The 15,025-nt window shown below is 40.9% G+C and overlaps 1 protein-coding gene across 29 annotated transcripts in view; it reads left to right on the top strand.

Annotated features, from left to right (window-relative positions):
* NEB (nebulin) overlaps positions 1–15,025 on the top strand; it is a 222,045-nt gene that overhangs the window by 181,011 nt on the left and 26,009 nt on the right. For 28 of the 29 annotated variants that reach the window (XM_043576703.1, XM_043576705.1, XM_043576679.1 and 25 more), the window contains 16 exons: positions 1,128–1,232; positions 1,612–1,719; positions 3,747–3,851; positions 5,480–5,584; positions 5,984–6,088; positions 6,750–6,854; positions 6,944–7,054; positions 7,763–7,873; positions 8,117–8,218; positions 8,328–8,432; positions 9,083–9,193; positions 9,937–10,041; positions 10,585–10,689; positions 12,075–12,179; positions 13,425–13,535; positions 13,957–14,067. In XM_043576703.1, coding sequence (XP_043432638.1) covers positions 1,128–1,232; positions 1,612–1,719; positions 3,747–3,851; positions 5,480–5,584; positions 5,984–6,088; positions 6,750–6,854; positions 6,944–7,054; positions 7,763–7,873; positions 8,117–8,218; positions 8,328–8,432; positions 9,083–9,193; positions 9,937–10,041; positions 10,585–10,689; positions 12,075–12,179; positions 13,425–13,535; positions 13,957–14,067 — 1,710 coding nt within the window. The remainder of the gene's footprint in view (positions 1–1,127; positions 1,233–1,611; positions 1,720–3,746; positions 3,852–5,479; positions 5,585–5,983; positions 6,089–6,749; positions 6,855–6,943; positions 7,055–7,762; positions 7,874–8,116; positions 8,219–8,327; positions 8,433–9,082; positions 9,194–9,936; positions 10,042–10,584; positions 10,690–12,074; positions 12,180–13,424; positions 13,536–13,956; positions 14,068–15,025) is intronic. The other variant, XM_043576688.1, reaches the window with a different exon arrangement.

Raw genomic sequence — 15,025 nt, 5'->3', positions numbered from 1 at the left:
TCCTTATGGATTAAGGAAATTAAGTAGATTCAATGGCTTCTAAAACATATGAATAATATTTTCATCATCTAATACCTGTTGTTCAGTGATCACTACAACTGTACCATTTGGGAGGGATGAAGACCTCACACGTTTATGGCCTCTCGTTTGATGCTAATTTGCTAGGTTATTTCCAACATATCTGTCCTCACACACACACGTGTTAGTGATGTTTCTGGTGGCATTGCCTTCCCACAAGGTCAGTTGAAGCTCACATCACCACTTTTCCATAACATGCTGAGAGGTACATTTGAAGCAGTGAAACAAAAGACAAAAAACAAAAAAACAGTGATAATTTTGCTTAACAACCAGATATAATGTTAGTAAAATGCCATTGTTCCCCCCAAAAAACACAATTTTTAATCAGTCTTTTGTATTAGAAACTCATTTTATCACTTACGTTTGACACCAAATCAATACGTGAAATGAAGGGGATGAGGTCTACATAGAAAATCCTGTTTGCCTGAACTTTTTCCTGTGTCCTGCCTGATGTGATCAGCAGATAGTTGTGCATGAAATTTTGTTGTGCTTTCTGTATCTGTACTGCTTTAAACAGCTTATGTGCATGAAAACAACCCGTGACTTGGAAATTACGAAAGTGAGTGTCTTTTTAAAAATTATAACTACTTTATACCATGTATACTCCTTTTTTATTTGATATCTGTTTCATCTTTGACATGGATACATGCCTTAAGACATTATACATATTTGATGCAGCATATTGTAAGTAATCATTACCTGTCAGAGTCCAGAGAACAAGGGTCCAGTCCTGGCTCTGAGATTCACTCTGTATGTGTCCCTTAGTCTTTTAACCTCTCTGGGCCTGAGTTTCCACATGTATGCAAATATAGAAAATGTCACTTATTATTTGCTACTCCATTACACTGTCACTATCAAATATGGACTTATATTAAACATTTCTCTTAGGATTAAGAGAGAAAGTATGACACCATGCCCCACATTCCCCACATCTGTGACTTATGTATTAATCCTACGATTTGCTGTGGGACTCTCTCAAGAAGAAAATTAGATCGTTAAAGCCCTTGATTCTACTTCAAGTTAACTTGTTCTTCTCTTCTACAATTTAGATCAAGTACAAGAAAGACTATGAAAAATCAAAGGACAAATTTACCTCAGTTGTGGATACTCCAGAACACCTGCGTACTACCAAAGTCAACAAACAAATTAGTGATGTAAGTGCAAGAAACACTGAATGGATTCTCAAAGTCAGGGAGCATTTGCAAATACAGAGAGACATTTTTGATTGTCACAACGTCTGGAAGATTCTACTGCCATTTAGTGGGAGGGAGACGGGGATGTTAAATGTCCTGGTATGCTTACAACTCTTCTTTTGTAATAAAGAATTATTTCAACTAAATCGGCAGACACACCGTTTTAGAGGCAGTGGAGCTTTAGCAGAAAGCATGAAATTACCTGTTGAGTTTATAGAATTGTCTTTCCTTTATGTACACTAAAAAAATCCAAAAAAAATTGTGTCTATATTTTATATTACATTGTATTATAAATTGAGATGTACCATATTGTCTCCTTCTGCTTTCACTTCTCCTTCAGATACTTTATAAATTGGAATACAACAAGGCCAAACCCAGAGGCTACACCACAATCCATGACACACCCATGTTGCTGCATGTCAGAAAGGTCAAAGATGAAGTCAGTGATGTAAGTACAAGAATGGCTTTGCAGCACCTGTTATCTTGGGCTCTTGCTAACATGATACAATAAACCCTTTTCCAGTTATCTATTCCTGTGTAGCAATCATCCTAAAATTCAGTGGCTTGAAACAAGAATCGTCTTTTTTTGCTCGTGATTCTGTGAACTAATCGGGCACAGATGAGTGGACCCTCTCCATCATGTGCTGTTGGCAGGCAGCTGAAGCCCAGGTGGGCCAGGACATCTAGGATGGCTCACTCACATAGCTGGCAGCTGAGGATGGCTATGGGCTAAGAGCTGGACTGTTGCATAGACAGGAACCCTTGTATGTGTCCTTTCCATATGGTTTGTACATGTCAAAGCACAGTAGAAGGGTTCCAAGAGCCTGAGATAGAAACTTCCAGACCAGGTAAGGGCTACTCTTAGAATTGACAGAGTCACTTTCACCATATTTTGCTAGGCACGGTGCATATCCAGATTCAAGGGACGAAGAGATAAGTGCCACCTTGGATGAACAAATGGCACGATCACATTGCAGAGAAGCATGGAGGGGGTGCGGGTAGGGGTTGTGGCATTGTTGAGGCCATTTTGAAAAACGCAGTGTGCCATAAATGCAGTGTGCTATTAATGTTCTGTAAGCTCTATCTTGACCCAGAAGAACAAGGTAACCATTAAATTCTAACACTCTGAATTTGAGGAGAAATTGTATTAATTAATTTTCAGATATGTAGCTAGATTCTGTGGTTGAAGCCTATCTCCATTTTAGTTTAAAAAATAGATTAAAATTTTTAAAGAACTCCATGGCTATATGGGCACAAGAAAGAATAGTAAAGGCAACTGTAGAATAGCTCATCCCTACCCCAAAACCTTGACTATGGCTGGTGCACAGGAATTCTTTGGTAGGTAAATAAATGTGTTCACACTGCTGACCCAGAGTTGCCATGAAAAATGTTAATTACCTCCAGTGCACTGTTTATGAAGGCAGAAATGTATAGAGCATTTTAAAAATGTTTTTTATGTGAAAATAAGTTTTGGCACTTCAAACATGAACATCACTGGTTCATAAACACCTATCAGATCCTCTGTGTGGAGCCGTCCATTCCCTCTCACTGTAAAAAAACGAAGCATTTCTGTATCCATTCCCTCAAACTTTCTGATTATAACAATAACCGGAGATATGAAAAATGTGGATTTTTCCCTAAAAATACTGATTTACTAGGTCTATGGCAAAGTGGCAGATGATCGTGATTTATATCACGAATCATATGATATAAGGGGCTTCCTTAGAACAGTTTTACTTCAGGCTGAACACTAAAACCCAAAGTCCTCTGCAATAGTGGGAAGATCCCGAGGGTGTCCCAGAGCCTGGATTTAAGAGGAGCAGAAGTGGGTGAAGCTAGAAATACCAGGCCCAGGATGGGCAAGTACCTGTTGAGCCCACAGAGGCTAACTTTTCCCATTCTCTCTCTCCCATCCAAACCCACACACACCCAACTTGCTAGATGTGGCTCTGGCAATTATGGTAGTGGACAGCACCCATCAGTTCCTTCATTTTTCAAAACCTGGTGCACAATCTTTGTCCTCAAGGGGTTCAACTTAATGGAAGAATAGACTGGTAAGCACATAATTACAACACAATGAGGTAACAGCCAGAAGTGTGGGGGCACAGAAGGAGGGCAAGACCAACAACATCTGGGTAAGCTAGTGGGGGGATTTTCTCTTCCATCAGCAGTTTTCAAGATGTGCTGAACTCAGGATTTTCTGATTTGGGGAAAGGAAAACACACATGGCCCTTTCAGCCAAGCTTAGGGGACATAAATCCTACGGTGACCCTGGTGAGCATACTCCATCTATTCTGGGGAGCTAGTTTTAAGACCTGAGACAGGAATGTGCATGGCTACATTCTTTCTTCACAACAGGTTATTCTGTCTTAAGAAGCATTATGTATTACAGTCATGGTTTTAATTTTTTGTCATTTTTTTAAATTGCTTAGGTCACCAAAAAAATTAACCTTGTCACTGTGTTTCCTCCCACAGCTGAAATACAAAGAAGTTTACCAAAGAAATAAGTCCAACTGCACCATTGTGCCAGATGCTGTTCATATCAAAGCAGCCAAGGATGCCTACAAGGTCAACACCAATGTAAGTTCCAGAAACTTCCCTAAGTCTAATGAGGGATTTATCAGCTTCTGCAGGACACATGACCTCCTTTTACATCTCTTCAGGTGACTGAGCTATAATGAGTCTGGATCAAGAGTTAGGCCCCAGCAGCGTGATTAATGATGCTGGAATCTAAATGCTGCCTTTGGTTGTCACAGAGGAGACGGGGAAGAGCACAGGTGGCCTAACCCTGTACGACAGATGGCACGCCCCTCAGCCTGTGTGCTAGGTGGCTGAAGAATAGGAGATTTTATTCTGAAATAAGTGTTTCAGCATCTTTCATTCCCTCCACCCTCTGTATCCTCCTCCTGCCTTGAATCCTAGCACCTGCTTCTTCTGGAAAACACATGCACACCCACGCATGCGTGCGCACACACACACACACACGTGCACGCACACACGCACACACACACATTTCAATTACTTGAGGCTGTCAGAGGTTGGCCTAGGCCTTTCTCCTTTTCAGATCTCCCTGCACGGACTCCTTACTTTTTTTGTGGTGGGACAGCTTAAAGCCTCAACCACAGAAACATTTTTGTGCATTTAGAGGAGTATTGACTTTTAAGATATATAGATGGTTAAATAATGAAACCGTAATAACTCAATGAATGCCCACTAGTGCCAGAGGGAACATATGTTTATCAGGGTCAGCAGACACCTTTAGGGGCTGGCAGGTATTATAGGTGTCCCGCGGTTAGATTGAGCGATAGGTAGCAGGATGGGTGTGTGAAAAAGCAAATGCAGTAAAATGTACATTGTAGAATCCAGGCATGTATGGATGGGTGGGTATTCTCTCAGATTCTTACAGCTCTGTTGTATATTTGAAAAATTTCATAATAACATTGGGGGAAACCTCATAGAATAGCACCAAAAGCAACCCTCATGTCAAAAGCATGCAGATTTTATTATGTGCAAAAGGTACCTTGACTAAAAAGAAAAAGAGTGAGGAAAGAAATGTGCCTGACAGTGAGGGCTCTGACAGTGAGGAAAAATTAAATTATGTAGCACCTGTACCTCAGATTTGGCCCCAGGCCACCAGCTGCCCAACTCAGGTGAAAGTCTAGCAAGTGTGCAAGTGCCTCCAAAGCCAGTCTCTGCAGGTTCGAGTCCCAGCTTTGCCATTTACTAGCTGCCTCCCCTTGGGCAGGTTGTTTAGCCCTCTCCACGGTTCTTCAGCTGTCAATTTCATGCGGTTGTTACAAAGATTAAAATGAGTTCATAGTTATGAAGCACTTAGAAGAGTGCCTGGCATGAAATAAATACTATAAGTTTAATAATTAAAAAGACAATTAAGGCTGAGTTTAGCTAGAAATTAACGGTACTTGACTCTGAAGATGATAAAGCTGCACTGGCAGATTTAGGATTATTTCACCTGGAGGCCTTTAAAATTTTTAACCCCTATTTTGAGACCAAATGGTCCCACAAGATGACCTTTTAAATGGCTGACTAGTTGCATAAATTGTACAGAAATGTTAATTGGGGCTCTCTCTTGCATAAAGAATAGTGATAATGTTGTCTGTTGAAATGCAAGAGGAGTCCCTCTGTGCCACATGCGGTTATGAATTCAGTCCACTGACCAAAATGATTGATTTCCATCTTGTTATAAACAGCTGGACTACAAGAAACTGTATGAGGCCAACAAAGCCCACTGGAGGTGGACCCCTGACCGACCGGACTTCATCCAGGCAGCCAAGTCATCCCTGCAGCAGAGCGATGTGAGATGGGAGAGCGGGTTGGGCTCTATGACACACCTGAGGCAGAAAAAATGAAAGACTACTCATAATAGCCACTGTTGCGGGTGTCAGCCTAGTTCACTTGAGATCCAGTAAGGATGGGGGGAGAGGCAGTGTGAGGGGTGGAAGGCAAGTACAGGAAGCAGAGCCGCTGCCGTGGAGCCTGGTCTCCTGCAGGTGGGGTTGGAAACTGGGGGTGAGCAGGCTGGGAGGGCTTGGTCCTGGCCACGGGGCTGGAGAGGGGGAGCCCAGCACGCAGTGAGAGGCCAGGAAGCCTCTGCCCCCATTCCAGCAGCAAGTCGTCATAGTGCCCTTCAAAGGAGGATCCCTTACAAATTTAATCAAATGCCCGCTTCTTCCTCTGCCTTTCTTCTGTTTCAGTTTGAATATAAGCTGGACCGAGAGTTCCTCAAGGGTTGCAAACTCTCTGTCACTGATGATAAAGACATGGTCTTGGCCCTGAGGAATTCTATAATAGAAAGTGATGTAAGTATCCGGTGCCTTCCATGATGGCTCACCTCACTCGGGGCTGTCCTCTGTGGCATAGTCTCCAGCCACACCCAAGGAACGACAGAGAAGGCTGCTGGTGTAGGAGCTCAGGCGTGAGTCCTGAAATACGACCCTGCCCCTTGAACACCAGCCACATGGCAGAGTAGGGCCACAGCAGGGGAAACCATTAAATCCAGGTGTTCATTCTTGTTTTATACTGCACCATGAGATAATTCACCCAGCAAGAATTGGGAACTGAAGTTCTGGCTGGATTCTATGAGGAAACATTCATTTTTGTGTGATCATATTCTTCCTCTGCTGCTGTTTCCTCATCTGTAAAGGAGAAACAGTAATGCCTCCCAGGATTCAGGGGGCAGATCACATGACATATTTGAACATCCTTTGAACTAAGGCTAGGTGTATAAAGATTCATCATGAAATCCATTTGGATTGTTATTGAAGCCTCAACTTGCAAGAGAGAAAGAACATCTCTTTTGTACATTTTCCAAGATTTCCAAACATCGAATCTTTTATTGAGTTTAATGTTCATCCTGTGTCAGTGGTGCCGTTTTCCCAGCTCTGTCTAGTGATTTGGGGACTGAATAAATATATACAGGACACCCAGACTAACTAAAGAAATATTTTTTCACCCCTGTAGCTGAAATACAAAGAGAAACATGTCAAGGAAAGAGGAACCTGCCATGCTGTGCCTGACACTCCTCAGATCCTGCTGGCAAAGACTGTCAGCAATCTGGTGTCTGAGGTAATCCTCTAGCAACCATATGCTCTCCTTCCGACTTGGGCTAACGCCCCAAGCAGACACTCTAACAAGCTCTCTGTGGATTCCCTCAGAACAAATACAAGGACCACGTCAAGAAGCACTTGGCCCAGGGCTCATACACAACACTGCCAGAGACCAGGGACACTATTCACGTCAAGGAAGTGACCAAGAATGTCAGTGATGTAAGTGACAGCCCCACAACTCTTGGCACAGCAATACCACTTTACCGTAGAACCCAGGGAAATAAGGCACAAGCTGCCTTTTTGCTTACAAGGGCTTTCCTTTATGTTGCTTCACCCTTACCATCGATGCCGATTTGTGAATTTTCAATTCTGCTTCAAAGGAGGACTTGATATTTATTAGGTTTCCAATTATGGCAACTAGAGAAAATGTAGGTTTTGCCACAGGGCATGTTATCTGCAGGATAAGATGTTAGTAACCCAGCGTTAATAAAAGGTGGAAGCATTGCTAATTAAGAGTGGCCTCTCCAGTCATTAAACTGCTCAACAATTTTAGAGAAGTAAAATCACCACTTTGTATCTCCGTAATCTCTGCCCACTTTGTCCTTATCAGTGATGCTTTAATAATCATGGTATTATATTTTTAGAGCCCTATATGGTTCCATGTATTTTTCCAAGATAGAAATGGCAAATGAAAGAGCTTAATTGGCTTGTAGTCAGTTCTCCAAAGATTGCTATGTGTTTCCAGTGTTGGGTTCCAGGGCAGAAATGACCAGGAAGAGCTAGAATATGGATCAGAGATCCAGGTTCCACACTGAGGCCAAAATAGCAAGCCACAGATTTTCCTGGAGGTCTTCTCACAGTTCCTCAAGTAAATCAGTTCTGTTCCCAGACTCCTCTGCTCACATAAATAATTCTGTCTTTATTTAGACAAATTACAAAAAGAAGTTTGTCAAGGAGAAAGGGAAATCCAACTACTCCATCATGCTGGAGCCCCCAGAGGTGAAACATGCTATGGAAGTGGCCAAGAAGCAGAGTAATGTAAGTCCCCCTACCCCTCTATACTCTCAGGGGTTCTGTTGAGCCGGTGGATCCTAAATTGGAGCATATTGAGCTGTTTCCTGTGAGTGGTAGCCCTACTTTCTCTGTCTGGTAGTTTAAAAAATACGGTAGCTTAAAAAATTGGCTTGGTTTTAATAAAAAGTTTCCTTGTGCTTAATGAGGACTTTTTCAAAGGTAGCATATCTCCCAAGTGAGTAAAGACTCTTTTTTCTCCAAACAAAGGTTGCTTACAAAAAAGATGCCAAGGAAAACCTGCATTACACCACAGTGGCCGATCGGCCGGACATCAAGAAGGCCACGCAGGCAGCCAAACAGGCCAGTGAGGTAAGGGTGTGGTTAAAATGTACCTGCTCCCCAGAGGTCACTGCCACCAAGTAGTACAAGACACCCACCCCCTAGAATGTATTGCCCATCTTGGTTTTCTTTGATTCAGGTGGAGTACAGAGCCAAGCACCGTAAGGAAGGCAGCCATGGGTTAAGCATGCTTGGTCGCCCAGACATTGAAATGGCCAAGAAGGCAGCCAAGCTGAGCAGCCAGGTAATACAGATGGGCGAGTGGCAGCTCTCATGTGAAAAACCTGTGGGAAGAAGTTGTTCCCAGAATGAAAGTGCAATAGTAGCCACAAGAGAGATCCTCAGTCTTTGATAAAAGTGCTGAGCTTGGAAAAGTGGTATCATGAAGGCGTACCAAGGGCCTTCTCTCTCCTTTCTGTCCAACATCTCAGGCCTTTCTCATTCTCCACTTTTCCACTTGTGGGTGTGTCTAGATGTTTGTGTGCTTAACTATCTTCATGGAAGAGAAACATCGATTGTGAGGGCCTACTGGCACCTCTCCTCGGGTAGTAAGATTACATCCCAAGGGTGGGATTCATACTTGGGTCAACTGTGGGAACTTAACAGGCACAAGTAATGACATTTGAACTTCTAGAACCCACCCGGATGCAGCCACCTTTATTCTTTCATTCAGCATCCATATATTTCATGACTGGGCTAAGAACTAGGGGATGAACGGATGAACATAACTATTAGCTGTGCTTTTCTTTACGCTTCCAAGGGTCCTATTTGGATAACAAGTTGTATGATCACTTTACATAGGACATGTTCTTTTGTATTTATATTTTGTCCATTTCTTAGTTTTCAAAATAATTGATGTTCAGAAATAATTTGGAGTTTTGCACTTCCTGTTAGGTTAAATACCGAGAAAATTTCAACAAAGAGAAGGGCAAAACACCAAAATACAATCCAAAAGACAGCCAGCTCTACAAAGTCATGAAAGATGCTAACAATCTTGCAAGTGAGGTATGTGTGTGGTTTTTTTTAATTGTGGTAAAATATATAACATGAAATTTGCCATTTTAAATATTTTCAGATGTACAATTGAGGGACGCCTATCTGGCTCAGTCAGAAAACCATATGACTCTTGGATCTCAGGGTCATGAGTTCAAGCCCCACGCTGGGTGTAGAGATTACTTAAATAAATACACACACACACACACACACACACACACATACATACATAGGATGTATAATTGAGTGTCATTGACTACATTCACAGTATTGTCCACATACCACCGTTATCTCCATCACCCCAAACAAATTCTACAACCATTAAGCAATAATTCTCCATTCCTCTCTCCCCCTAGGCCCTTAGTAATCTCTATGAATCTCTTTTCTGTCTCTATGAATTTGCCTATTAGAGAATTTCATATAAGTGGAATCACACAATATTTGTCTTTTTTTGTCTGGCTTATGTCACTTACCATGTTTTCTAGGTTCCTCCGTGTCATAGCATTTGTCAGAACTGAAGTTCTTCCTATGACTAAATAATAATCCCGTTGTATGTATACACCACATTTTACTTCCCCATCTGTTGATGGACGCTTGAGTTGTTGCCACTGTTTAGCTACTGTGAACTAGGGGTGTTATTTTCATCACCATCTCCAGCACTTGTTTCAGGATATGGGATATCATAGCATGGCTTCCACTAGTACTGTTTTCCATTTCCTATTTATGTGATTTCTTTCTTTCCCCTGGACTTGCAGGTTAAATATAAGGCTGACCTGAAGAAACTTCACAAACCTGTGACTGATATGAAGGAATCTCTGATAATGAATCACGTGCTGAATACGAGTCAGCTTGCCAGTTCTGTAAGCTCAGCCATTTGCTACAGAAACAGCATGTTTCACCCATTTGTGGCTGAATTCCTTTGCTGAACTCACACACATCTTCTCTGCTCCTGAGATGCTAGATTTAGAAAACTCTTCTGTTGTTTGAATGCATTCTTCCAAATTAAACATTAGTCTATCCATTCTCCACTGACTGTAACATCTCTCAGAATATAAAAATGCTTTTATTCTTCAAGTATTTAAACTTTTATTTCCCAATTAACTAAGCCCTTCCCTCCTTCTAAGGACATGGAATTATGGTTTGGAATAATTTCTTTCACTTTTCACTTTTAAAACCTACTTTGAATAAGCCATTTAACCAAAGTATTTACCATCCTGTATTAACTGGCAGTACAGAATGTGGATCTTCCTCCTTTAAAAGGTTTTCGTAACCGCCCGCTTACTGTTTGCTGGTTTTAATTTGGTCTTGATGCTGCTGCTGCATAAATGTCTAACCTAAAGAGGAAAAACAGAAATGCTGAGCAGTTTTTCTCTCAATGTGCCTTTATGCCACCTTCCCCTCAGTACCAGTACAAGAAGAATTATGAGAAGAGTAAAGGCCACTACCACACCATACCAGATAATCTGGAGCAGCTTCATCTAAAGGAGGCCACAGAATTACAGAGTATAGTAAGTCAATCAAGACCGCCTTCTGTCCTGATGCTCGTTCAGCCACAGTGTCAAAAAATGTTCATGGATTCCCCCTCAGAATGGTAGTTACAGTTTTAATAACCATTGCTGGAGAAAACTGCCCAAAGATATAAGGGGGCTTGGAATTCAGCGGCATTTTGAAACAAAACTTTATGTTCTAAATAAGAGCATCGACGTGTATTGGAGACACGGTGCCGGTGTATGCAATGTGTGTTATTCAGATTACTGACAGGGGCTGGAAGCATGTGTATTATGTTATAAGGGGGACAGACCCCTCACACCAACCCCGCTGTGCCCTCACAAGTCTGCACCCCCACTAAGGATGTAAGCCTTACAATGATGATAAAGAGCCTTAGGAGGATTTTGAGCAGAGAAGTGGCCTGATCAGATATACCACCGAAATATCTGAGGGTATTTAAGAAATTGCAAAATTTGTAAAATAAAGTTTCTCAAAAGAAAGGACTCAGAGAAGGAGTTTGTTGTCACACGACTTCCTATATCACAAATTATTTAGGTTGGCATTATTTAGGTTTCTTGTTGGGCATTCACAAAGAGGGCTAAATTACTGGAAGTGTCTTTGTGCCATCTGGGAAGCAGCCCGCATCCCCAGCTTTCTATTTTGAGCAAGATTGCTGAGACTGAGCATTGCCATTAAGATGCTCTGTGAACAAGGGCCTCTGTCTCTCTGACTTTCAATTTCTGAGTATCTATGGGCTGCCCCCACTCCTAATCACATGTAATGAGGATGAGAACATTGTATTTGTAAAATAGCTCAGAGAGGTCTTTTGTGAAGGTCAAATTTATTAAGTCATCCAACATGTAAAGTAGTTTTCATTTCTATATGAATTTATATTGACTGCATTGAATATGTGACCAGTTATGACCGAGACCAGTTATTGACATATAAATAAAGTTGTGTGTGTTATCTATCAAATTAGGACCCCAGGTCTCTGATAAAAGTCCTTACGAAAGAAAATCTAGAGATATTTCTCAGAAATATGGTTAGATGCTATGGTTAAAATGTTCACATCTACACATACCAGATCTTGTCCAACCTTCATCTTATGGGTGGCTTTCCCCATGCATTTCCTTCCTCAACATTTCTCTCAGCTGATTCTTCTGCAGTGATTCTTTTGTCTCCTTGGATTGAACATAAATCCTATTATGCCTTGCAGACAGTAATGATATTTTCTCCCAGGCAATAACAAAAAGTACTAGATCTGAAACACTACAGGAACCTGTTTTGGGTGGCAATGAGGTGCCACTCAGGTGGACTAATGTATCAGTTACAAACTATCCCTAAACTGGCCTCTGTCTGTGAATTGATCAGAGGAGTTATATCTAATAAGGCTTTTCATCACTAGGTGAAATACAAAGAAAAGTACGAAAAGGAACGAGGAAAGCCCATGTTGGACTTTGAAACACCAACGTACATCACCGCCAAAGAGTCTCAACAGATGCAAAGTGGGGTAAGTTCTACAAAAACACACCACACAGCAAACATACATCAAGCTGTTAAAAACAAACTCTGCCCTCAAATGTGTCCAGCCTTCTGTTATCCAAGAGTTGTAGATGACGGAAATTTTATTGACATGTGGTCACTAAAATTTTTCCATCTCAGAAATCTTATGATTCGGTTATAACAAATATTCTGAATAGTAAACATTTATTGTATATGTTTTATTTCAACCCTCATTTCCATAGCATTAGAGCATAGCAAACTACTCCTAACTCTGAAACAAATTATATTGAATGTAATATGAATTTTTCTTTGACAAATGAGAGTTTCCCTCTGCACAGACCCACCATTGGCTTTGGATTGCTCTTGTCTTAATAGGAAACCCCAACCAAACAAGAGATTAGTAATTAAGATGTTTATCAAAACAGCAAAAGCCAAGATGCCATATTTCCTATTTTAGAAATGTAACCGGAAGCATCTAAAAGAAAACATTGTTTTTTTCCCTTTTTAACCAATAGCAGAGAAGAATGGAATCTTATTTTGAATGTTAGGAAGTCTGTTTTCACTGGGAAACAGACTTATTTTGGATTGCATTTTACCTCTCCCCCCATGGGCATATCTCCAACTATAAAGATAAATGCTTGTTAATAAGGTAGCATTTTACAGAGCTTTCTGGTATATAGAAGGCCAAATAATCAAAAGTTAAACATAGTTTTATATGATTAGTGAATGTGGGCAAAGGGTTTGTGGGAGTTCCTTGTACTAGTCTTGCACCTTTTCTGTAAATTTAAAATCCTATCAAAATTAAAAAGGCCAAATTTGCATTTGGTGCCCTCAGGCTCTTCTTCCTCTGCATTGTTATCTTCCCCTCACTTACTTCTAGTTCCAGAAGTAAAATCTTTGGTTGCCTGGGGAGAGATAACAATGGATTCAGAGTCTGATGGCGCATGTGACCTTCTGCTATCCTTCCCTATTGTGAAGCAGGGAGTGGGGCCGCCTGAGTCACAGCGTTTGACAAGTGAACAAGGAGCCCAACAGGGCTTCTCAACAGCTAAGTCTCTTTTGCTGTAGGCAAAGAATTTCCAGAATAATCAGACTCATTTCAAACGTGTGACTGTTAGCAAAACTATGATCCAGTTAAAAGGCTATACATAGAAGGTCAATGTTATAATCTTTTTTTCTTCCTAGGTTTGAGAAATAAGTTGTGATAAAGATTCTTTTTTTTTAATTTGTGTTTCCTTCCTACTCACATTAGAAAGAATATAGGAAAGATTATGAAGAGTCCATTAAAGGCAGAAACCTGACGGGCCTGGAGGTCACGCCAGCTTTATTACATGTCAAATATGCAACCAAAATAGCCAGCGAGGTAGTGCCCACTTGGTCTTTTCTTTCCCTGTTGATCCCAATAATTGCACTAATGACACTCATCAATGTTCCTTCTAGCAAGTTCATCACTACCTAACTTTCGCGGGTTTCAAGTTGGGTTCACATGTGTTTGGTATTACCATCTAATCTATTACCCACGTTAATACTTCTCATTTTTTAATTGAATACCTAATAAGATATGCTTACCTTAGCATCCTGTTAATGTCTAGTTTCTTATCTGATATTTAGTATTAACCGATGAAGCTTATACCCTGCCTTTATGCATATCTTTAATCACTAAACTGTAACTATCTAAAATTGGAAGGGTATTTTTTCTTTTTTTCTTTTCTTTTTGGCTCTTTATTTAAGAGGAACAATCCAGGTTTTCTTGTCAGTGATGTTGCTTTTATTTTGTGATACAGAAAGAATACAGGAAAGATCTAGAGGAAAGCATCCGTGGGAAGGGTCTCAGTGAAATGGAAGACACACCTGACATGCTAAGAGCAAAGAATGCCACTCAAATCCTCAATGAGGTAGGCCCACAGCCAACTGCATGCATATAATTAACAGAGCATCTTCTTCCTCCAAGCCAAGTTACACTGAAAAAGGAAGAGAGAAAAAGAGAGTTTTGAATTTCAAATTCCATATCTAACATGGTTATTAACCATTAAATAAGTGATATCTCAATTTCTGATGAGTTTATATTATAACAGTTTGTATCTAATGGCTATCATAATCTATTTATCTATTTGATAGATAAATGGATAGACAGATAGATAGATCTATTTGATTTAACCACAATCCATTTGGTGAGCTCGTTTAAAAAAAATTTTTTTAATGTTTATTTATTCCTGAGACACAGACAGAGCACGAGTGGGGGAGGGGCAGCGAGAGAGGGAGACACAGAATCAGAAGCAGGCTCCAGGCTCTGAGCTGTCAGCACAGAGCCTGACGCTGGGCTCGAACTCAAAAACCGTGAGATCATGACCTGAGCCAAAGTCAGTTGCTCAACTGACTGAGCCACCCAGGTACCCATAGTGAGCTTGTTTAAATTAAAATACCATATTGGAGTGTTGGACACCTAGGTTCAAAACTAGTTATGTAGCAGACCAAATTTAAATTTTTTTTAATACTTTGGTTGTCTTTTTATTTATTTAGTTTTTAGGGAGAGAGAGAGTGTGTGTGTGCAAGCGAGGGAGGGGTAAAGGGAGAGGGAAAGAGAGGGTCCCAAGCAGGCTCCATGCTCAGCACAAAGCCCAACATGGGGTTCGACCTCATGACTGAGATTATGACCTGAGCTGAAATCAAGAGTCCGATGCTTAACTGACTAAGCCCCCCAGGTGCCCCTGTACTTCGATTTTCTAAGTAGAGAATGCTAAAAGTGTTTAAAAGGAAGGCTTCCATGTTGATGTGAGTAGAATAGTTTCCTATTCTATTCTTGCTTCCTATTCTATTCCTATTCTGGGTTTCTGTGGTCACTATTGCCTCTGA

This window comes from Prionailurus bengalensis, chromosome C1 (genome assembly GCF_016509475.1).
Source record: "Prionailurus bengalensis isolate Pbe53 chromosome C1, Fcat_Pben_1.1_paternal_pri, whole genome shotgun sequence".
In the NCBI taxonomy this organism is placed as follows: domain Eukaryota; kingdom Metazoa; phylum Chordata; class Mammalia; order Carnivora; family Felidae; genus Prionailurus; species Prionailurus bengalensis.
This window is presented reverse-complemented; position numbering and strand designations above follow the sequence as displayed.